General features: G+C 42.6%; 1 protein-coding gene across 2 annotated transcripts in view; it reads right to left on the bottom strand.

Annotated features, from left to right (window-relative positions):
* AP2B1 (adaptor related protein complex 2 subunit beta 1) overlaps positions 1–23,563 on the bottom strand; it is an 84,595-nt gene that overhangs the window by 11,065 nt on the left and 49,967 nt on the right. The window contains exons 15-20 of one of the 2 annotated variants that reach the window (XM_034420943.3): positions 16,990–17,031; positions 15,557–15,703; positions 14,774–14,919; positions 14,527–14,656; positions 3,846–3,930; positions 2,288–2,374 (exon numbers count right to left, since the gene is read on the bottom strand). In XM_034420943.3, coding sequence (XP_034276834.1) covers positions 2,288–2,374; positions 3,846–3,930; positions 14,527–14,656; positions 14,774–14,919; positions 15,557–15,703; positions 16,990–17,031 — 637 coding nt within the window. The remainder of the gene's footprint in view (positions 1–2,287; positions 2,375–3,845; positions 3,931–14,526; positions 14,657–14,773; positions 14,920–15,556; positions 15,704–16,989; positions 17,032–23,563) is intronic. The other variant, XM_034420944.3, reaches the window with a different exon arrangement.

The raw sequence follows: 23,563 nt of genomic DNA, 5'->3' as shown, positions 1-23,563 counted from the left end.
TACCTGCTCTCAGGGGTGGTGCCTTCCTTTTGAGAGACAAGAGGAATCATGATGGATCAAGAGTGACTCCATCTTGTTAATATTTAACTTCAGTTTATTACTCCCCATCCAGACCCTCTCATTCTCCTGACACCAAGACAAGACCAGCACTGCATCACTGAATCAGCATGGGGTGGTTAATGTATAATTGAGCATATTAATGTTACTGAATCCTGAACAGAAGGATGATCTCTCCCAGTGGCTTCATTTAAGATCAGGGATATTAAACTTGCGTCGTCACATTGTCGTCACGTGACATATTGTGACTTTCCTCCCCTTCGCTAAAATGGGGGTGGGGTGGCCATCGCCTGATGCATCTGGCCCGTGGGCCATGAGTTTGACACTCCTGATTTAGATCATAAATAATAGGGAAGTAAACTTGAACGTTGTGACACACATTAGGTGTGTGGCCACTGAACTGAACCACAACTGCCACTGACTGGAACCATTCACTCAGGAAGGAATTGAGCCATTGAAAAACTACCTTCATCTCTAACCTAAGCAAGTGGTCCAGTAGGATACCATAATACTGAAAGCCACTGAGAAGTTTAATAGGACCACAAGAGATGCTTTCCCCCACCCAGGTGTTGTGGCCTGCCAGCTGCCAGCAGAGCTGGTGGCAGACTTGGACGATGAGGATGTTGGGGAGGAACTTGGGCCAGTCTTGGAATCTGGGGAAGGCTCTGATGGATGCTGTGCGTTGGAAGCAGAGATAGAGTCAAGGCCGTCGGACATTTCCCAGCTGCCTTCGGAGTCAGAGATAAGTGGGGAAGAAGAACAGCTGGGGCCTGTTCCAGATGCACGTATGTGCAGAGCTGTCAGGAGAGGAGAACAACTGAGGAACAGGGGCCGACTTGGAAAGAAAGGGACATGTGGACACTGAATGGCCCTTCCCTGGCTGGGGAATAAATAGAAGCAAAAGGGGAATGGTTGTTGCAGGAGACAACAGTTCATATTTTTTTGCTTATAGTGGTGGTTCGTGCCTCAGAGACTTATTGCCAGGAATTAATTTTCAGCTTTGTGACTGGAAGCTCTCGGCCTGGCAATTATCCAAGGACTGATAAGGTCTGTTATTGCAATTCACCCTTGGAAGGATTATTGCCTGGACTTTTCTGTGTGTGAATGCCTTTATTTCACAGTAGTTAAATAAAGAGGGTTTTTTTCGCAAGTCTGTTTCTTGGTTCTGCTAAGGCTGGGTCAGAACACCAGGTTTCAACAAGTCATTTACCAGTGTAACCAATGCCATTTCAATCACATGCCCCATGGCTGAAACTGGACTGAAATGATTCAGATAATCCACTTTCTCTAGAGTCCTTTGCAGCTGACTTTCCAGGGAAAGGCTAACAGGTTTACAGTTGTCCAATATGGCTGAATCCACGGAAGGCCTCTTGAGGAGCAGGAGTATCACAGTCTCTTTCAAGGCTGCAACCTTGACACCTTCCCTTGCCCACTAAACAACCAGGAAAGACATGGACTTACAGCACAGATGGCAGGAGTTATATTAACTCTGGCCACCGATTGGAACACGAAGGCCAAAAAGAAACTCAGTTAATGACGAAGATAGTTGTCATTACATAGTCGTCATAGTCTAGTCACTACATTAGACTCCAAGGCTCTGGCAAATCTGAGTGACTTTATTGAAGTGTTGTGCACAATAATCACAACAGCCCAGCAGGAGACCTTCCTGCTCAACTATCTCCAACAGGAAGTTTTCAATCCTAAATAGGCTGCTGAATTGCACCCGAATGAAGCAATTAAGGGAGAAGAAATATGTATACCTCATTTCCCTTACTGATCTGATATAGGTTCAAACTTGAGTTTGTACCATTTTTAAAATCATTTTTCTCTACCTGCTCTTTGGGTATAACTTCTGGTGCTGTACCTCTTGAAGCTCCTTGATAAACTGAGGAGCTACTCATGATTGAGGAACAAAAGAAGTCTGGCTGAGCATGATCTTGTCAGGAACCTGGATCACCTCTTGTTGCCAGTGGCCAACTAGAGAACTAAAGAATGCACCCCACCCCCATCCCGATCACTAGGAAACTCCTTAAGCTCCCACTGGAGTCCATCCATATCCATGGGACACAACGTGTCATAAAAGTCATATTGAATACGAGACACAGGAGGTGTTACACCAAATCCAAAGAGCAGCTATTTTCAAGCCAAATCATGAGTCACAAATCAAAACTGGCAGTTTTAGGCAAAGCTAGAGAGATGATATTTTTTGGGGGGGGGGAATTCAACTTACCGGCATTCAGATGACATTCTTTAATTTGGAATTGAAGTTCATTTTCATTTGGGATGTCTTTCCACGTGGCGAGGAAAACTTGGCGTTCTACAGGATCAGAAACCGTAAAACTGAGTTTTCCATATTTCTATATGGCTTTCCATATTTCTATAGAGAGATGTTTGAGACTCCCCTCCCTCCCCCACACTTTAAGGGCTAAGTGATGTAACAGCCCAAATATTAACAACAGCACTCTCTTCCAGCATATTTTTTGTAGAGCTTCAGAGATTGCATTGGGGAAGGGGAGCAGACTGTTCCACCCCTCAGTATCCCTTCAGGGGGCCATTTTTGAAGCGGCCACAATTTATCAGATGGCACCATGCAACCTAGGGATGTTGAGGGGTAGAGCAGCTTGCTTCCTTTCTCCAACAGAAGCTCTGGAGCTCCAGAGTTCTACAAAAGGAAAGTGAGTGATTGATGACAGGGATGGGGGGTTGAGGAGGAAAATATAGATTGGGAAAGGCCTGTGGGGACGTGGCAGGATGAGAAATGGCCGGTCATAGGGTGAATCTACCCATATGTTGTACTTGTGACCAGGGAGATGCTGCAGCACCTGTAATTCTGAAACTGGGCCATAATTAGCTTTGCTGGGGGGGGGGGGCAATCTATAGTAACTTTGAACAATTGCTAAGTTGACCACTTTGTGTATGTGATTGTTATTTGGCTTTCCTCCAGAGACACATTGTTCTTTTAGTTTAATGAGAGCCTTTTTGGTCTAGTACTTAAGGCAGGAAACTTGTGAGTTCTAATTCCACTTTAGGCATGAAAGCCAGCTGGGTAATCTTGGGCCGGACACCCTTTCTCAGCCCAACTCATCTCCCAGGGTTGTTGTGGGGATAATAGAAGGAAGAAGGTGTGTTGAATATATGCTTGCCATCTTATTTATAAGAATAATAAAGGCAGGAAACAAAATAATTTGTTTTTAACATTTGTTATGTTTCTTATGGATTCCTACCATCAGGACTCACAGATCAATTGAGCACCATGTAAATATATGTAACATAAATAAAGTCTTCCGTGTCTTCCTTTGCTGAATTATAATTTGAAGATGGAATCTGGGATTACAGATTCCTCTCATCCTAACCCTGATCCTCGAACATTGGGCAGGAGTGAAAATAAAGTTTTTCAGATCCAAAACTCCTACCTCCACTTGGCCCAATTATTGTAGGAGTAAAAGGGCAGACTGATTTGCAGTATGTAGTAGAACAACTTTAAAGAGTAATTTAAAAGGTATATGATGAAATAGCTGTCAGAAATCAGCATCCTCATTGTGGGCAAGCAGTGTAGGACTTCAATGGCCAATGGCCATATTGATGGGGGAATTTTGGGAGATGAAGGCCATATTTCCTTGACTGGAGAAAACCAGTTTGGACTCTGTAGGTCCACATAGCAAATGCTGCAGTACTTCATTTATTGTTTGTCCTTTACCTAAGAGAGTGACCGTCCTTCCATGGTACACATCCCATCCCTCCCTTTAATTTCCTCAGGGCCTATTAATAACCAGATATACCACACTCACCCATTTTGCCATCTTCTACGAAAAGCACATTGAGGGGAATAAGACAGCTGAAGTAAAAAACATCAATGTTGTTCTTTACAGCCACCTGCCCCAAAAGAGAAAAATTAATTTGCTATTTTTAAAAGAAAAAAAAGGCAATTTCTCCACCCTGATTCCTAAAAGGTTTTTTAAAAACGTCAGTATGGCATAAATAAATAAATAAAGAATACAAAACCCCTTCCTGGTGGGGAAGGCAAGACCCTCAAACAATAGCACCGCTATTATCTCGTCCAAATAATTCAGAGCCATTAAACCGCAAGCTTGCTTGCTTGCTGCAGAAACCCTTCCATACATATAGGTCTTGTGTGAGGATCCATTTCCTGAGATACTCTTTAAGTACATTTATATTATTTGTATGGATATACACAAGTATACATTCTTTAAAATGCCAAAGTGAGGAAAAAATGTCTGGAATCTGGGCAAGCATTTTGGAGCTAAAGAATTTTAAACTAACTTAAAAAAAACAACAGACTTAGCTTTCCCACTTCTCAGTTGTAAATCAAGGAATGTGGCCAAATCACATTTAGGTGACTTGTTGACATTTACTATATAGCCTGTATCAGAATTAACTTAAAGTAATTCTGACCTGAGGAAAGCACATTTGCACATGGGCGCATTTTAGAAGATCATCCTGAACTGGGCAGAGGTTCTGAGGAACATTAGCATACTCAGCATTATCATACACATACAGCAATGGCTGCATAATTAAATCTGAGATCTCCAGCTTGGAAGAGGATTGGGAACAAACATTCAGAATGCCAACCCGGATTTTGTAAGGACTGAATCTGGAAGTGCTGAGAGAAAGCCCGTCTATATCTTTTCCAACCTCTTTGACAGGGAATGTCTAAATTGGCATCGGAAGTTTTCTGTCCCTTGCCACTGATGAGTGTTCTGGGCACCCAGCAGGAATAGAAAGAGTAGAAGCTGGCATTCAGATATGATTGGAAGACAAGCAGAAGAAAAACAGCGTTTATTTTTCAAATAATCCTAAATCAGTATGTGAGGATTTATTTGGAATCAATTAGCACAGCCTGCTAATTAATTCCTTCATGGAGACTGCAAGTTGGGTCATTTCTGGCTGCTTCTCATTTTCTCCGAGTCTCGGCTAAGAGACAGGGCAAAAATATTCTCCTGCAGACCAAAGAAAAGCTGGTAAACCTGAACCACAAAGTAGCGCCACTGTTCTCTTTAAGGTAGGGCCATGTAGGTTTTCCCTTCAAGATGTGTTTTAATTAATTATTTAGGCTTCCGGCAGCAATAGAAAAAATGATATGGTGACAACATTGGAATAGGGAGATCAAGATTTTCAGCTCAACCAAATTTGGTAATTGTGGTGCACAAAATATACATTTATGCTCATTTTGAGCTTTACATCTAGAAACCTGAAAAATTATACTGCCAAAAAAAAGCCATTATACCATCATTAAGCCATCAACTTGGTATATACTAGGGATTTAATAGCTCTGCCAACATCAGTACTGCCAATGATTTCACCATGATTTTAGGGAACCTGCCTCAAATCAGGTTTATGCTGTCCTGCTTTTGATTGCAACTGCTATATCATTCTCAATGGGAAGCCAGGCAGTAAGGGGGCTTGAAAATATCTGTAAGTAGTCTAGAGCAGCGTTTCTCAATCTCAGCAACTTTAACATGTGGCTGTGGTGGTGCAGTGGTTAGAATGCAGTATTGCAGGCTAACTCTGGATCTGGATCCGTATCTGGATCCGTTCCAGTCGGGCTTCAGGCCCGGGTACAGCACGGAAACGGCATTGGTCGCGTTGGTTGATGATCTCTGGAGGGCTCGGGACAGGGGGTGCTCCTCTGTCCTGGTCCTGTTAGATCTCTCAGCGGCTTTTGATACCATCGACCATGGTATCATGCTGCACCGGTTGGAAGAGTTAGGGGTGGGAGGCACTGTGTTGCGGTGGTTCTCCTCCTTTCTCTCTGACCGGTCGCAGTCTGTGTTGACAGGGGGACAGAGGTCGACCCCGAGGCCCCTCATATGTGGGATGCCGCAAGGGTCGGTCCTCTCACCTCTCCTGTTCAACATTTATGTGAAGCCGCTGGGCGAGATCATCCGTGGTTTCGGGGTGGAGTACCATCAGTACGCTGACGACACCCAGCTGTACATCTCCACCCCGGATCACCCCAACGATGCCCTTGAAGTGATGTCCCAGTGTCTGGAGGCCGTACGGATCTGGATGGGGAGGAACAGGTTCAGTCTCAACCCATCCAAGACCGAGTGGCTGTGGTTTCCGACGTCCCGATATAGTCAGTTGATGCCATCACTGACTATTGGGGGCGAATCATTGGCCCCCACGGAGAGGGCTTGCAACTTGGGCGTCCTCCTGGATTCACGGCTGTCTTTAGAAGAGCACTTGACGGCCGTGACCGGGAGGATTTTTCATCAGGTTCGCCAGATTCGCCAGTTGCGTCCCTTTCTGGATCGGGACTCGTTACGCACGGTCACTCATGCCCTCATCACCTCCTGCCTGGACTATTGCAACGCTCTCTACATGGGGTTCCCCTTGAGGAGCACCCGGAGGCTCCAATTGGCGCAGAGTGCAGCCGCGCGGGTGGTAATGGGAGCGACATGGCGCTCCCATGTAACACCTCTCCTGTGCGAGCTGCACTGGCTCCTGGTGGTCTTCCGGGTGCGCTTCAAGGTTTTGGTTACCACCTTTAAAGCGCTCCATGGCTTAGGACTTGGTTATCTACGGGACCACCTACTACCACCAATAGCCTCCCACCGGCCAGTACGCTCTCATAGAGAGGGACTCCTCCAGGTGCCGTCAGCCAAACAGTGTCGACTGGCGGCCCCTAGGGGGAGAGCCTTCTCTGTGGGGGCACCTACTATCTGGAATGAGCTCCCCCCGGAGATACGGAGGATCCCGGATCTGCGCACCTTCTGCCGTGCTATGAAGACCTTTTTATTCCATCAGGCAGGCTTGGCCTAACCTCTTCCCTTCTTTAAATATCTAAATTTTAATCTGTTTTTAAATTATTGGGGTGTTTTAATCTGTCTGGGCCAAAATGATTTAATTTGATTTTATCTGGTTTTTAAATTTTTTGTATCTATGTATTTTACTGTTGGCTGTTCACCGCCCTGAGTCCTTCGGGAGTAGGGCAGTATACAAATCAAATAAACTAAACTAAACTAACTCTGCCGACTGCCAGTAGTTCGATCCTGACCAGCTCAAGGTCAACTCAGCCTTCCATCCTTGTGCGGACCCAGATTATTGGGGGCAATATGCTGACGCTGGTAAACTGCTTAGAGAGGGCAGTAAAGTACTATGAAATGGTGCATAAGTCTAAGTGTTCTTGCTATGTGTGGACTTCATCTCCCTGTCAACTCTGAAGCTGACCTGGCGGTGGCCGTTTTCCTTTCTGTAGTTTTTTTTTCTATCGGGATTTCTTTTCACATGGCTTTAGGCTTGACACAGCCTGGACCTGAGGGGGGAGTAGTGATAGCTGGGGTTTTGTAGCCAAAACAAAATAGTTCTCTTATTTTGGACATTGCAACTGTTGGCTGGCCAGAGGAGGAAGAGAGAAGTAACCAGGCAACCAGCCAGCACCCAGATTGGACAATGTGACTTATTGTTTGGGAGAACAGGAAACTTTTTCACTTTTTAATGAGGTGGAAAGCGCGGGAACTCTCAGAGTTGGCTTTCCACCAGTTTGTATCAAGATGATATCTCCTAATAAAACTGTTCTCTGCCTCAGAGTTCTGTTTGCAATGGGTGTATTACTTGGAACCTCGACACTCCCAGAATTCCCAAGCCATCCATGGTATTGAGGGAATTCTGGGAGTTGAAGTCTACACATCTTCAAGCTGCTGAAATTGAGAAACACTAGTCTAGAAAAAGCATTGTGGAATAGGCAGAATTATGCATGAAAATCAATGCAGAAGACATACTGAGTCAAGAGGTTTAAAACCCAAGATAGAGAGTTTCATTCCCCATGCAACTCTTTGTTAAGTAAATGTAACTAAGTGACAAGGTAGATTTGCACATCCAGCCTTACATGCTACAATCAGCTCTGAGCCACTCTCCCTAAGAGACCTTTTGCTGCCCCATGAGCTCACGTTCAAATTGCCAAGTGCTCCACAAGAGCTTTCAAGGACATATTTTTATCCCCTTTGACTGCTTTAATCAAACATGTTTCAGTAGTTTTCAAAGTGTCTGCCATCCAGAAGCTTTTCCTGCCTAAAGGCAATTGCCAAGGAAATCTTGAACTACCCTGCCACAAAATCTAGGCATGCTCCAATGTTTTATTAAGGCAAGATCTTCAGGATCTTATTATTTTTGGGACTCAATCCTAGTATCCTTAGACAACAGATTTGCAAGATGAATTCTAAAATACGAAGGGTAAAGCATTAGAAAGCAACAGTGCTACATCTTTAAAATCAGAGTAAGATTACTATAGATATTTTTAATATTGATCTTAAAATGTCACTATTAAATGTTTTTACAACGTTAAGTGTTTGGGATCAATATATATGTTTTATTTAAAATTGCCAAATGCATTTTTTAATGTCAGACTTCTGATTACATTACTTTTCTGGATTTTAGTTTCACTTAATTTTGGGTAAAGAGATAATGCACTCATTCATTATGAGTAAAAAACAACAACTGTCCTTTCTTTGCTACTGAATTTGGGATGGCGTTATTTTCTACTTTCCAATTATGACTTTGCTTTCTTCAACTTTATTAACAAGTCACTAAGAAAACTTACTACTATACTTTGAAAAACAGAAAGCAAGGAGCCAGGAAATTTCCACAGGGAAGGAATTCAACTACCATGCTGTCATCAACAAGAGTAACTTGTAAGTATTGGATATTTTATTTTATTTTATTTATTTTATTTTATTTATTTGTCGAGTATGTATTAGATAATATATATAAGTATAAGCATGAATTGAATACATAAAATGAATACAATTAAAGGGAACATTAGGACAGGGACGGTAGGCACGCTGGTGCTCTTATGCACGCCCCTTACAGACCTCTTAGGAATGGGGTGAGGTCAACAGTAGACAGTCTTAGGTTAAAATTTTGGGGGTTTTGGGATGGAACTACAGAGTCAGGTAGTGCATTCCAGGCATTGACCACTCTGTTGCTGGAGTCATATTTTCTGCAATCGAGTTTGGAGGGGTTCACTTTAAGTTTGCATCTATTGTGTGCTCGTGTATTATTGTGGTTGAAGCTGAAGTAGTCATTGACAGGTAGGACATTGTAGCAGATGATTTTACGTGCTACGCTTAGGTCATACCAAAGGCGGCGTAGTTCTAAATTTTCTAAGCCCAAAATTTCAAGTCTGGTGGCATAAAGTATTTTGTTGCGAGCAGAGGAGCAGAGGACTCTTCTTGTGAAATATTTCTGGACACGATCAATTGTATTAATGTCCGATATGCAGTGCGGATTCCAGACAGATGAGCTATATTCGAGAATTGGTCTAGCAAATGTTTTGTATGCACTGGTTAGTAGTACAATATTACCGGAGAAAAAGCTACGCAAGATTAGGTTTACAACCCTTAATGCCTTTTTGGCGATGTTGTTAGGGTGGGCAGTTTGTGTTTTGAGTAGTCCACAGCCATAATAATGCTAAAAAAAGTAAAATAGACTAGTTTCCAAGGAATTCTTATATGTTCTGAGAATAGTATGAAAATCCCTTATCTATCTAGTACTTTTTTTTCCAGAGAAAGAAACTACGACAATACTGAACTAACCCTTGTTATCTTCCAATGGGATGACACAGCAATCTACGTGCATCTCTCTGTGATGACAACTGCATGAAAACATTGCATTTCCTGCTCCTCTCTTTTAAGCACCAACTGGAAGGATTCAGTTACACTTGTGATGGGAACATCATTGGAAGATCCGAAAGACTATTACGAAGAATATCTATCCACATTATTGCTAGAATTTAAAATGACTTCGCAGCACATTATTAAAAAAAAAATCAAATAAAATAAAAACACCAAACCTCTGTCTCTGGAGAGCAAATGAATGAGCCTTGAACAAGATTGGAACAAAGATTCTGTCTCCTGCCCCTGCCCGAAAGGGGGGGATGGATGGACATAGAAGAAATAACATGCCACATTAATTCAATCTGGCTCTAATGCAGAACATGTGAACGATGGCAAGGAAATAATGAAGGGCAATACAAATTTTGTGGTGTCGCTTTCCTATCCCAGTTCTGCAGGGGTGATATCCAGCAGGTTTTGACAGGTTCTGGAGAACCGATAGCGGAAATTTTGAATAGTTCGGAGAACCGGCAAATATCACCTCTGGCTGGCCCCAGGGTGGGGTGGGAATGGAGATTTTGCAATATCCTTCCCCCAGGAGTGGGGAGGGAATGGGGATTTTGCAATATCCTTCCCCTGCCACGCCCACCAAGCCACACCCTGCCCACCAAGCCATGCCCACAGAACTGGTAGTAAAAAAATTCGGATTTCACCACTGCCAGATCTGCCCAGTGATAATAAAGAAGGGCAAGAAAATAAGTAGGAAGGAAGAGAGTAGAAAAAAGGGCAAAAGGGACAAAATATTTAAATATCTACATTCCTTTCTCCAGAATTGCTTCCGCACACATTAATTCCCTTGAAGCTGAATCAGCTACATGCACAAGCTGCTTTTTCAGAGGGGATTAAAAAAAAAAAGAAAGAAAGATAAATGGGAACAGAAAATTCTTCTATCATTAACAGATTCTTGGGTAACAATGACATTTCTAAGTCCTTCTGCTTGACAGCAACTAATTCCATCCAAAACACAGGATTCCTGAACAAGGACCTCCTGGAGTGACACAGTCAGCTAAGCCAGCATGTGGCTTGGTTTTAACTTCTGTATCTGCTTGTGGGGTTGCCCGTTGCAACATCTTCAGATAAACAGTGTAACACCTAAGAAAACAAATCACTATAATGGATATATTTGGGGTCTTTTCTCCATCCAAATTCATACTAAAAAACGTTCCCTGCTTTCATATCACTCCAGTAAGGAAGACAGCTCTGTCACATTTATTTCTATTTATATCCTGGGATCGAATGGAGGGGGAAACAAGGTTGGAATAAAACCTTGTTGTTGCTGTTTCGGCATAAGCAGCTGATCTATCTATCTCTTTTTAAGAAGAGAATGGACAACCATCTGTCTGATACGGTATAGGCTTTCCTGCTTGAGCAGGGGGCTGGACTAGAAGACCTCCAAGGTCCTTTCCAACTGATTCCTATTCCTATCCAGTGGTGGGTTGCTACCGGTTCTCCCCAGTTCAGGCGATTTTGCGCAAAGCAACCCACCACTGTCCCTATCCCTATCCCTATCCTATAAGCCACGGTGGCACAGTGATTAGAGTGCAGTATTGCAGGCTACTTCTGCTGACTGCCAGCTGACTGCAATTTGGCAGTTCAAATCTCACCAGATTTAAGGTTGATTCAGCCTTCCATCCTTCCGAGGTGGGTAAAATGAGGACCCAGATTGTTGGGGAAAATATGCTGACTCTGTAAACCACTTAGAGAGGAGGCTGTAAAGCACTGTGAAGCGGTATATAAGTCTAAGTGCTATTGCTATTGCTATTGCTATTGCTATTGCTATTGCTATTGCTATTGCTATTCTATTCTATTCTATTCTATTCTATTCTATTCTATTCTATTCTATTCTATTCTATTCTATTCTATTCTCTGGGAACATCTCCCATGTGGGCAATCTTGATGGAGTCAAGCACTGATTTATGAATGGGCAATGGAAGCTGTAGCCAGGGAAATATTTGTGTGTAGCTGTGGCTGATATGCCAGTTATGGTCATCCCTAGATCAAGAAGCCCTGATTGCTCTATTTAAATTAGACTGCTTGTGCAGGGCCGTCTTTGAAAATGAACTGGAAGCTGCAGCTTGTAGGACATACAGTGGCCAGATTTTCAGTTGGAGAAACTGGATACTGTAGAATTACTCCCAATAGATAGTCCTTGATTTGTGGCTATTAGTTTAGTGACCTTTCAATGTCACAGTGATAATGAAAAAAGTGACTTACAACAGGCCCTGACACTTACGACCATTCTAGCATCCCTGCAGGTCACATGATCGCAAGTTGGGCGCTTGGTGCATTTATGACGGTTGCAGCACCTAAAGCCACATGATTGCCATTTATTTTTTATTTATTTTATTTTATTTTGAATTTGTATACCGCCCTTCTCCCTGAGGACTCAGGGCGGTGAACAGCCAAGTAAAAACACCAAATACAAATATTAAAATACAGTTAAAAGATATATATAAATTTGGCCCCATTAATTAAAAACGATAAACAAAACAATTAAAAACACTTAAAAAATTAGGCCAGCCCGGCTTGCTGGAAAAAAGTTTGCAACCTTCCCAACTGGCTTCCGATAAGCAAATGGGGAAAGCCGGATTCGCTTAACGGATGTGATAAAAAGGGTTGTAAAATTGGATATTTTACATATGTGATTACTCACTTTAACAACCATATTGCTTAGGGATGGAAAGTTCCAGCCGCAGTTGCGGTTGTAAGTCAAGGATTTCCTGAATTTGACGTCGCTGCACTGACAGTAAGATCCAGCCTCAATTCAACCTACAGTTGATCATCTCTTAAGCCCAATATTGCGTAGTAGGGATACATCATAAGCTGTCCTGCCAAGCATGAATCCTAATATAGTCTCAAAAGCTGTGAAGTGCAGGGGGTATCCACTAAAGTTGGGGTGGGAAACTCAAGGCCCGTGGGGTGCTTAAATCCGACCCGTGGGGCCAGCTTGGAAATATCAAAGGATCTCCCCCCGCCCCCCCCGTGCCTCGTTTTCACCCTCCATGGCCTTCTGCAGCACTCTGCCTACCAAAAACGGGCCGAAAAAGGCTGGCAGAGTGCTGCAGGAGGCAATGGACTGCAGGGTGAAAACGAGGCTGGGGGGGGGGGCGTGGACTCCCATGCCTCGTTTTGGCTGGCAGGGTGTTGCAGGAGGCATCCATCCCACCCACCGCCTGCGGAGAACTACAATGCTGATCCAGCCCTCAAAAAAATCCAGTTTGATAGCCCTGCACTAAAGAGTCGGTACTTTTCAGTGATAGCCCCACACTTTGGAATATGCTCTGCCTGGAAGTCTTCCTGGCTTTGACCAAAAGCCCCAAATATTATTTTATTACAAGGAGTTTTCACCCCTTAGCATCTCTGAGGGAACCCACTATGTTAAGTGTTTAGTTACATTTATAAATATTCAGATTTTATGTGGCAAAATAAAACACAAATCTAAGCGTTCATTTACGGGCTCAGACTGGAGGCTCTGCAGCCCACCATCCAGTTCCTTCCTTGTTAGAAACTTTTATTAAATCTACATAGCCTTTAAAAAGAACACCCACCCACCCCGCTATCTTCTCCTCCAACAACAACTGCAGATAGACTGCTTCTGAATATGGAGGATATGTAGATAATATTTAATCTGTTGGCTTTCTAAAAATAAAACCAGAAGAGCACTGGTGTTAAATGAGTAAAAAATATTCACTTAGTCTGAATATACAGAGGTAAACAGGCTGAAACTGGAGCCTGTTTTATGTTTTTTACTTTCCCAGTTAAGAAGGGGTTTTTTTGGGGGGGGGGGTTGGCTCACAAACTCCCTGCCTCTGTAAAAGCAGCTACACAGCTGCATCTCCTCTTGTTCTCAATCCCAACCAGGAGCTTCCACATTAAGGCAACACTATTTCTAGCTGCCTGTCAGTAGGCTCATTCATAACACATAGGACAGAAGTGCTGAAGAAAACGGTCCTTTTTATGGTTAATAAGCTTCCCTGTGGGAGATGCCATAGAAAGATTATTAGAGGAGGGCTGGGAGGGGGGAGAGAAGTGAAGGAGTCACAGCTTGCCTGTATACTGGAATAGAAACCATTGTGTAGAAGGGTATTATTTATTACAGTACCAGAATCAACTCAGGAGCCTGATGCTTAGTTAAGGCACAGATGTGGAATGGGCAGAGCAAATTGGAATGTTTGTTTTTTAATTTCTTTTAAGATCATTTGCTGCCGAGAGTCACTGAGACGGGCAGCCATACAAACTGAATACATACATACATACATACATACATACATACATACATACATACATACATACAAATTAGTTTTCAGAAACGTTGCACAGGAGGATATGCAATCCTTATCTGCCCATAAAATTCAGTCATCTCAGAAGCTCAGCCACAACACAATCTGTTTTTGGTTTAGATGATATGTAGACCCAATCGTTATATCATAGCATCAGGCATGGAACGGGCCCACCAACAAATTACATATGTTAAGAAAATTCTAACTTCAACTTAGGTAAATTAGCCAGAATATCTTATTTTTAAAAGCCTTTTCATATACAGATCATTGCTACAATGAAGTCCAGAAAGTATTTATATGTGATACACCAAATTCTGTTATTTTTATTTGCCTGAACTGAATAGTTTGCCTGAAGCTAAATTGTTTTGTTCCAAGAACAGCTTCTTGTTTTATAAGAAAAAAAAAAGCAACCCTCCACTACCACATCACTTGAAAAGGATCTGACGGTTTCTTGACTATTCAGCCACTTTTCCTTCCATGCCCAACTCTTAATTTTAATTTGTATTAAAATGCAAATCTACTTTCTCCTCCATCTCCCCAAACTCAAGTGTTCCTACCTGAAGATTGTTCAGAGGTTCCATTTTCATGACTGGCCCCAAAGTGTTGAGCGGAAGAGAAACGTCAATGCTTTGATTTGGCATCAGAGGAGTGTGAATGGCCAGTGGGGTGCTGGGGATGACTCCAAAGCTGGATGGTTGGGGAGGAGAGAGAGAGAGAGAGGAAAGAAGGTGTAATATTCAACAGAGAAGCCAAGAAAGAGAAAGTGTGCAACAAAAAGGGCGTTTAGTTGACTCCAAGGCTAACCTGTTCTTGTTGAACTGAATGGCAAAGTCACTCATGTGTTGAAGAGCCTTGTTGGTGAAACTCATATCCATGTAGATATGTCCTTGCCGATGGCCAAAAGTTCCAGAAATTTCCAGGCCTTTGGCTTTCACAGCCGGCAACCAGACCTATAAAGACATGAGCACAAGCAGTTAGAGCAAGCAAAACTGGGGTCATAAAGCATCAGAATAATTCCAGTGAGATTTCTTTATCATGATAGACAGTAATTTTGAGTGGGTGTGTTCAGCCTATCCACTTCAAGCCCATTTTATGTATTGGTATATAATGATGATTGAATCTCAAATGGTAGCATAGATTCTTTCCAGCTGATTTAGAAAAGCTGGAGAGGAAATGTCTCAAAATCCATTTACAGCACTCTGAACAGAGTTCACAATAGTTTGGCAGTAAAATAAGGGGATTTAAAAGAAGAAATAGCATGCTCTAATTGGCAACTTGAAGACGTGTGGACTTCAGCTTCCAGAATTCCCTAACCAGCATGCTGCATGCCATAACAAACAAACAAACAAACAAACCCAGAACCACCATCCTGGTTTCACTTAAATCTTTTTACTGTAGTACTAAATGAATTTGTAATGGATGCAGAAGCTCATTGGGCAAACAGAGCAAAAGGCAGAGTTATTTACTCAGAAACAATATAATTGTGAAACAAAAGAGAGGGATGCCCCCCCCCAAAAATAACAACAACTGATGAAGAGACAACCTTGGCAAAAAAAGACAGCTCTGTCCATGTTTCCTCACACATACCGATTTGGGAGCCACATATCCACCAGGTGCCATGCCGATGCCAGAAGAGAGTTCAAAGAGGTCATTCAGTCCACTGCTGACTGCAGCTGGGGTAGGGGAAGGAGCAAATGTTGCGGGGACTGACGATGGGATGAAGGTCTGTCCCACCTGCAAGCAATCAAGGAAGATATTTAAACATCTGGTACATAATAGACACCTCTATTAAATAAACCATAAAGTTGGACACTATTCTGAATATTTTAGAACTTGTTCCTGGCATTTTGCTGAATGATCAAGGGTACTAAATTGGCATGTTAGTGTGCTCTCTGCTTTAAATCCCATCTCTACTACCCATCACTATGTGATTGAAGCAGCCATTAATAGCTAGCCTACCTTCTCCAAAAGACTGTGAAGAGTGGAGAGCAAGGACATTCAACTTCCAACAGTTAAAAGATGAGGAATTGTATCAGACGAAGGTGAATGAACTCTCCATAAGGAATTCTCAGTTATAACCAAGCACTCAACAACCATGTAGTGAAATGGACTCAAAGCTAGTGCTTTCAAAATAGACCTGTTGATCATCCAGGAAGTCCCATGGCCCTCAAATCCATTTTAATAGAATTGGAAGAGGAATGCTTTGCTCCAAGGACAACAGCAATCCACAGCTATTGATGACCCTTGGAAATTAGGAATATGAGTCAACCAGTTCAAGTTCATTCAATGACTTTTAAGTTGTTTGGAATTTCTCATCAATGGTACCAAGGGCTCTGGATGCCTTATGTTTCCCATTTATAGGTTTATGGAGCTTGGGGACCAAGCCAAACCTGAAAGTAGGTTTTTTTCAATGACTCTGGTGTCTTGCACAAACCCTGGGAATCCTTCAGCTTGTTTTCCTTGGTTCTCCATTTTTTTCTTCTTGACCAAGCAGTGATACATCTACTTCACATGGAAAAATATACTGTGATCTCAGATCTCCCCAGTAACAGAACTCCAAATTTCTTGACTATTCTACAAGTCAAGCTTGCTACCAAATTCTCTTTTCTTTTCCTTCCAGTATTTCAGTGTTTTAGATGGTTCTCTGCTTTAATCCAGAGAACATGTTGAGAATGTCTAACATAGGGCTATCTCTGCTGCACAGATTTTAGAAGAATGGATGGGAAAAGAAGACCACAGAATGAACGCCTGCACATTTGAGTAGTTGAGGTTGGGAGGATGGGAGATCCTGTTTTCAAATCCCCAGTTGATTCTGAAATATATTGGCCAACTTAAAGCCTGGTTACAAAGTCTCAGCTCAGCCTATTGTAAGGTCTGTTGTAAGAATAAAATTGGAGGAGAAAATACTATGTGTGCCAACATGAACTCTTTCTGAAGGAAAGATGGGGTGTAAATTCAACAAATAATAATTTTTCAATTAGAACTGAAAAGGAAAAAAAAAATGAATGGAGGGCACTTACTGCTGGGCTGCCTCCAATTCCCCCGCCAAGGTCACTGCCAAGCTGCAAGGAAGAAAAGAATAGAAAAAGGAAGAGAGAGAGAGAAAGAGAGAGAGAGAGAGAGAGGCAAAAAAGGAAGAGAAAAGGCAGGGGAAAGAGAAAGAGTTCATTACAGCCAAGTTATCAGGTGCCAAGAAATAAAGATCATGTGGTTCCCAAAAAGGCCTAGCACACCACCTGTCCCCCATCTGTTTGCCCAGAGAGAATATTGACCCAGCAAGGACAGAGAAATCCACAGATTTGAAACCCCCAAATTCCACAGGAAGGGAAGTGAGATTTGGTTGAAAGCACAAGAATATGCATCGAGGTCCTGTGGGCAGCAGCAGAAGGTGGCAGTTCAGACCTAGATAGACGTGAACTTGGGTTCATCTCCAAGCTGCAATTTTCAAAAGCCAAACGGCCCTCAGCCTTGTCCCCACTGTTCCTAGAGAAGGGCACCTCACAAACAGTCATGGTGACTTCTCTCAGACCTAGCATGAACCAGCACTCACAGCACTCCAGAAGCAGTTGATCTTTTTTGCTTTGCCTTTGTAGACCTATTCATGCTATTCATTCAGGCAATATGGCGGTGAGGGAATGTGGTGGGTAAGGGCAGCTCTTCTGAACATGCCATTCTTGCTAACTACCATTCCTGTGTGGGCCAGTTTCAGCAGCAGCCTCTTGCCATTCCCTGCCTGCTCACCCAATGTTCCTGGGCTCCAACGTCAGCAGCCCATTGATGTTCTGAGAGCAAAGAATCCACAAAAAGCAAAAAGCTGGGCCAAAAATAAACTGACATATATGCGCAGCATTGTCACCCTAAAGTGGAGGTTGCTTGAATGGGTATCATGTGATTTTTCTATTTCTGGCAGCTCTCTGAACAATTACCCAACAGAACAAATCCAAGCACTCAGATATGGAACATGCATTTAGCTTTGCTCATAGATGCTTGGCTGAAAGTTACACCCACCCACCCACCCTAATACACTTTATATCTCTCCCCTCCCCCACAAAGGGTGAAACATTAACATCTTTTTCCTTCTAAAGGAGGTGGGCGGGGAAAATGTAACCAAGTAGAAATGAGAACTGCTGGGATGTGAAAAGGAATCTTACAACTCACAATGTATCGGTTTGATGCTAAACAGTAAAAAAAAGATGATAGTGGCATCAGATTGTTCCATTTTGAGTTTGTAATTTTTATAACAAAATCAAGGAGGCAGCATTTTCACATTTTAAGGAATAAGCAACTTCTGCATTGCCTTTAAATAAACAACTGGTGATTTCTTTAAGATGTCAGTGGCCATGGTTAAAAAACACTGATTTAGAATATTATTAAAAGTCCCAAAGATTGATTAAATTTGTTATTTGGCATATGGGTTTGGCATACTTCCCTGCCAGTGTTATGATAGAGCCATTTTCTAGCCTAACATCAGCTATTTGTGATTTTTATGCTTAAAGCTACAAAATGGAAAATAGGTCGAAGGCAGAAAAATGTGACAATTTACTGTAGTTGGCTGTTCTTTTTCGAAGATGGTGGCCTCAGAAAACAAAAAGATAAAGAATCAAAAGACTGCATATACTTTCGCCGAGCCTCGGCTGTCCTCTGAAATACTAGCAAACATGGACCATTCTGATATGTCATGGTGGCACAATTTATTTCCTTTGAACAGGACTCGATTTGCCCCAGACATGGGCAGGAATTGGTAATGTGGCATCTGTGAATGCCATAGCACCTGCAGAACAATAGACTGTATCCATCCACCTGCAAAAACTTTATACATAAAATTTCTTTTTAAGTGAACTGACTAAAGTATTAAAACACTGTCATTGGAGATTCTCAGTCATCCAGATCATGGTTGTCTCAAAGGTGCTTTTTCAAGAGGCAACTGAACTTTCTTGTTTTTTTTTGAATACGTTTCGTTTCTCATCCAAGAAGCTTCTTCAGCTCTGACTGGATGGTGGAGAATGGAAGGATTTATATTCCATTTATATTTATATTCCATTCCCCACCATCCAGTCAGAGCTGATGAAGCTTCTTGGATGAGAAGCAAAACGTCTTCAAAGAAAAACCAGAAAGTCCAGTTGCCTCTTGAAAAAGCACCTTTGGCAAATATTTCAAGGTAAGTGTTTCTTCCAAATAAGACCTAATAAAACTTGGAGCATCTTACATTTTTAAATTGATTTTCTAAAAGTTTTTAAAAATGTTTTACGATTAACTTCTGGCACCTACCCCACCATATAAGATTACGTAACAGTGCCCACTAACAGGAAAAGGCTATTGCCTCCTGGTAAAAACAGCTGCAATAGGGAAGAAAAGGACAGTGTCTTAGAAACAGATTTGTGCTCTTAGACCCCATTTCAAAAAAATGACAGCAATCTGTACCAGTATCAGACTCATGCAACGACGGTTATGGCTTGATGGAAAACAGATGATCTCTCACTCTTTCAATCTGAGCGCAACAGTTTATGGAGCGGGATAATAGCCGGAATACTCATCCATTATGACTTCCTCTTGCAGAAGTGATCATGGGTGATTATTATCCTCTTTCGAGTTACAGCTATGTTATAGCCAGGAAAAGCATGGCTTGTATAGCAAAGGTAAGGAAAGCAAAAAAAGGCCCTGTCAGATTCACTTTGAAGAAGGTGAGGCAGAAAGGTTCTGGTACTCTGGGAAATGTTTCCCAGTCAAGTGGGAAGGGGGAGAAGCAGTCTCCCCATCAGCTGGCAAGTGAGCTTCTTACATAAAGCAGCATCAAAACAACTTGTGAATAATTCTACATAATAGAGCCAGATGTTTTTATCTGCTTTCATCAGCTTCTGTGCCAAGTTTATCTCATTAAAAGAGCCACAGGCTGGGAAGCCAACCTTGAAAGATACAAATCAAGGTTTCTTGGCTCTTACAATCCTATACTTCCTTGCTCCTTCTCTTTTAAACACACACACACAGACACACACACACACACACACACTGCTCCCCCAGGAATTGCACAATGATGTAATGGGGAGGAGAGAAATTCAATGTCTCCTGTTAGCAAGTTTGTGATCTAGAACAGGGGTCTGCAACCTTAAATATTCAAACAACCATTTGGACTCATTTCCCACAGAAAACACTGGGAGCCACAAAACCTGGGTGGGCGTGGCCAACTCGATGTCACTCACTTCCACTAGTCACATGATCCCCTGGCCACACCTACCCAGCCAGTCATTAAGGCGGAGAACCAGTTGTTAAAAAACACTGGGAACCACAAAATCCTTTTGACGTATCTCGCTCTCCCCTCCCTCCCTCTCTCCTTCCCTCCCTCCCTCCCTCTCTCTATGTCTCTCTGTCTCCCCTTCTCTCTGTATCTGTCTCTGCCCTGGCCGCTTCTCCATCCCCCACCGTCGCCCTTACCTTCTCGGGCCAGGCGAGGAGTGACTGGGAGGGGAGGGCAAGGGACGGGGCCAGCCAATGGTGGGATCACCTGACAGGGAGCCACAGCAGAGGGCCCAAAGAGCCACATGCGGCTCCGGAGCCACAGGTTGCTGACCCCTGGTCTAGAACCTAAACCGGGACTTTTGCAACTAGAGACCAGGACTTAATCAAGTAAGAATCTGTGGCTATTTATGATTTATAGGTAGTCCTCGACTTACAACAGTTCACTTAGTGACCATTCAAAGTTACAACGGCACTGAAAAAAGTTACTTATGACTATTGCAGCATCCCCATGGTCATGGGATTTACATTCGGATGCTTGACAACTGACTCACATTTATGACGGTTGCAGTGTTCCGGGGTCATTGGATTCCCTTTTATGACCTTCTGACAAACAAAGTCGATGGGGACACCAGATTCACTTAACAACCGTGTTACTAATTTAACAACAGCAGTGATTCACTTAACAAATGTGGCAAGACAAGTCGTAAAACAGGGCAAAACTCACTTAACAAATTTCTCACTTAGTAACATAAATTTTGGGCTCAATTGTGGTCGTAAATCGAGGACTACCTGTACATACTTTTTAGATCAATAAAATAAAAAATAGGTTTGTGTGTGTGTGTGTGTGTGTGTGTGTGTGTGTGTGTGTGTGTATATAAATTTTGGTGTCACTTTTGTATAACTTGGTATTTTTGGATTATGCTGCTGTTGCCCTTGGGATTTATGACATTGTTTGGTGGGTAGCATTCCTTCTTTCAAGAGCAGTGCTTCGGAATTTCATCTTAATGTGTGCCATTGTGTATGTATACAGGAAAAAGACAATAAAAGTTATCTTAATCTTAACTGAAGATGCTGACTGGCTATATGATCCTAATACTTACAGCTGGCCTTAGAGGATAATCTTAATTCATCATACAATTCTGGTTTCCAAATTTGCTTCTTATAACTGGTCTCCTTGGTGAGGACTGACAGCAATAATTCCTGACGTCCTAGGGCAGGGGTGTCAAACTCAAGGCCTGCGGGCCGCTTCCGGCCATGGGGTGCTTACATCTGCCCTGAGTGGCTGACCTGGAAGCTACAAAGGACTGGCCTGTACTGCCTCTGCCAGCGAAAACGAAGCTCGGGAGGGCCATTTGTGGCCCTCCCGAGTTCCGTTTTCGCTGGCAGAGGGTTGCAGGAAACTGTCACAGCCAAAACCGGAGCTCTGAAGCCCGTTTTCACTGGCAGAGCGCTTGGGCCACCACAGGCGCCCCCTACACGAGTGATGTCGAGCCCGCCCCCCATCCCACCCGAGGTCAAACACAATCCCAATGAGGCCCTCAATGAAATCGAGTTTGACATCCCTGTCCTAGGGCCTCACAGATTCCTGACTCTCCACTGTTGCTTAGGATCTTGGCTCCTGGCTTAGATTACGCTTCTGGTTTAACTAGCTCGAAAACCGCTCTTCTCACAGACTTCTTTCTCAATCCCATCAACATGGAATTTAAAACTCACTAAAGTTTCTTCCTCTGATCAATACAGCAGCACCAGTTTTTGGCTCCCACTAACCTTAGAGGCCTTGTGATGCTCACCATATACTCAAAGTCAAAAAACTCTCACTCCAATCATATTTTAAAATATGATTGTTCACCATCCATATCCAGTCTTGATTCCTGAAAGAACCATCTTCTTCTTCTTTTTCTTAAGCCTCCACAGTGTATGATTTTGTTGTCCCTCAGTCTATAACATTTATAAAATGCTTCAATTGTGCATGGCATCTTTATCAGTACCTCCACTGATTAAAAGGTACATGTACCTGTGGAGGCTTCTATGGGAAGCTCCATGGGTAGCCAATATGTAGGGAATGAGAAGCCTTAAGTAAGGCTCCAAAGTTTTCAGAAAGCTAGAGGAAGTGATGTGGTATCATCATCAGAAGGAGCTGGGTTGAATTTTTCAGCCCTTTATATATGTTTTGTGGGATGATAGGATGAGAATGGGAGTTCTTCCTCAAAAAGACCTTGAAAACTGGCCTGAAATCACCATTTTAGGCCCGATTTCAAGACTGGAAGTTAAAAGTTCTTTGAATCTCCAAAGTCTTATGCTCCCAATTTCAACCTTAAAGCTCATCTCTTCCCCACAAAAAACAAAAACAAAACCAGGCTGAAATCAACCCTCCCTTCCCCAATGATGATTAGTGGTGGCAGGAGAGATAAGAGATACAAAAAGAAATGTCTTCCTGCTTAAATCCAAAAAGCAGAATTAAAAAAATGCCCAAATGTTCAAATTCTCAGGCCGGGGGCCAGAAATATGTTACAGGGGCTGCTGCTACTGTTTTAGTTGAACAGAAAATGGAAGCAAATCTCAACCTGCCCTCCACATCCAGGTCATCCTCAGCCCTTTGGATCTGAATTCCTGGTTTTAAATTTTAATTATTTCAGAAGAATTATTTCTATTTTACTAGGCAAAGAGAAGAGGCACAAAATGCCAATATTTTCTTTTTAGTGATCTAAGTCAACAGCTTTCTTTTTAGCATGGAGATTTCACCCAGCAGCTTTCCAAACAGATCACTGCAGCTGCTTCATACTAAAAACTGACATTTTGACATCTTTAATATTATTTTCAGCAGTGCATCTCCACAGAACCACAGTATTGTCCCTGTGGTTACACAAATGACCTTCTACTCCTTGCAGTTTGGAATGGCTCCGGACTAAATTAAATTGAGATTATCTAAAACTCCAGTACTCAAATAAGGTAAACATAGAAAAAAATCCTGAGACAAAGTGAAAGGTGACAAGAAGTAGTTTTATTTGAAGTCTGCCAAATATATTGGGAATCCCAGATTTCTGGTCCTTTTAGTGTATTGTTCTTTGGATGGGAATGATTGGCAGAGAAGGCTGAATCTTTTATGAGCAAGGTTTTGCTTTGCTCCACTCCACAAGTATCAGGGCGAACTGGACTGCGATCAAAATGGTACACAGACGGCTGGTTAGATAAATTAGAAGTGATGAAATATGCAGCCCCTCCAGGAAGTGCTGAACGACGACTCCTACAACCCCTATTAACTGTGCTGACTGAAGCTGCTAGGGGCTTTGAATCTGTCACATCTAGTGGGCTGCAAATTCTACTTTTGACTCTAAGACTAAGCTCCTTCTTTTGTAGAGT

This window comes from Pantherophis guttatus, chromosome 1 (genome assembly GCF_059756535.1).
Source record: "Pantherophis guttatus breed Tessera chromosome 1, ASM5975653v1, whole genome shotgun sequence".
Lineage (NCBI taxonomy): Eukaryota > Metazoa > Chordata > Lepidosauria > Squamata > Colubridae > Pantherophis > Pantherophis guttatus.
This window is presented reverse-complemented; position numbering and strand designations above follow the sequence as displayed.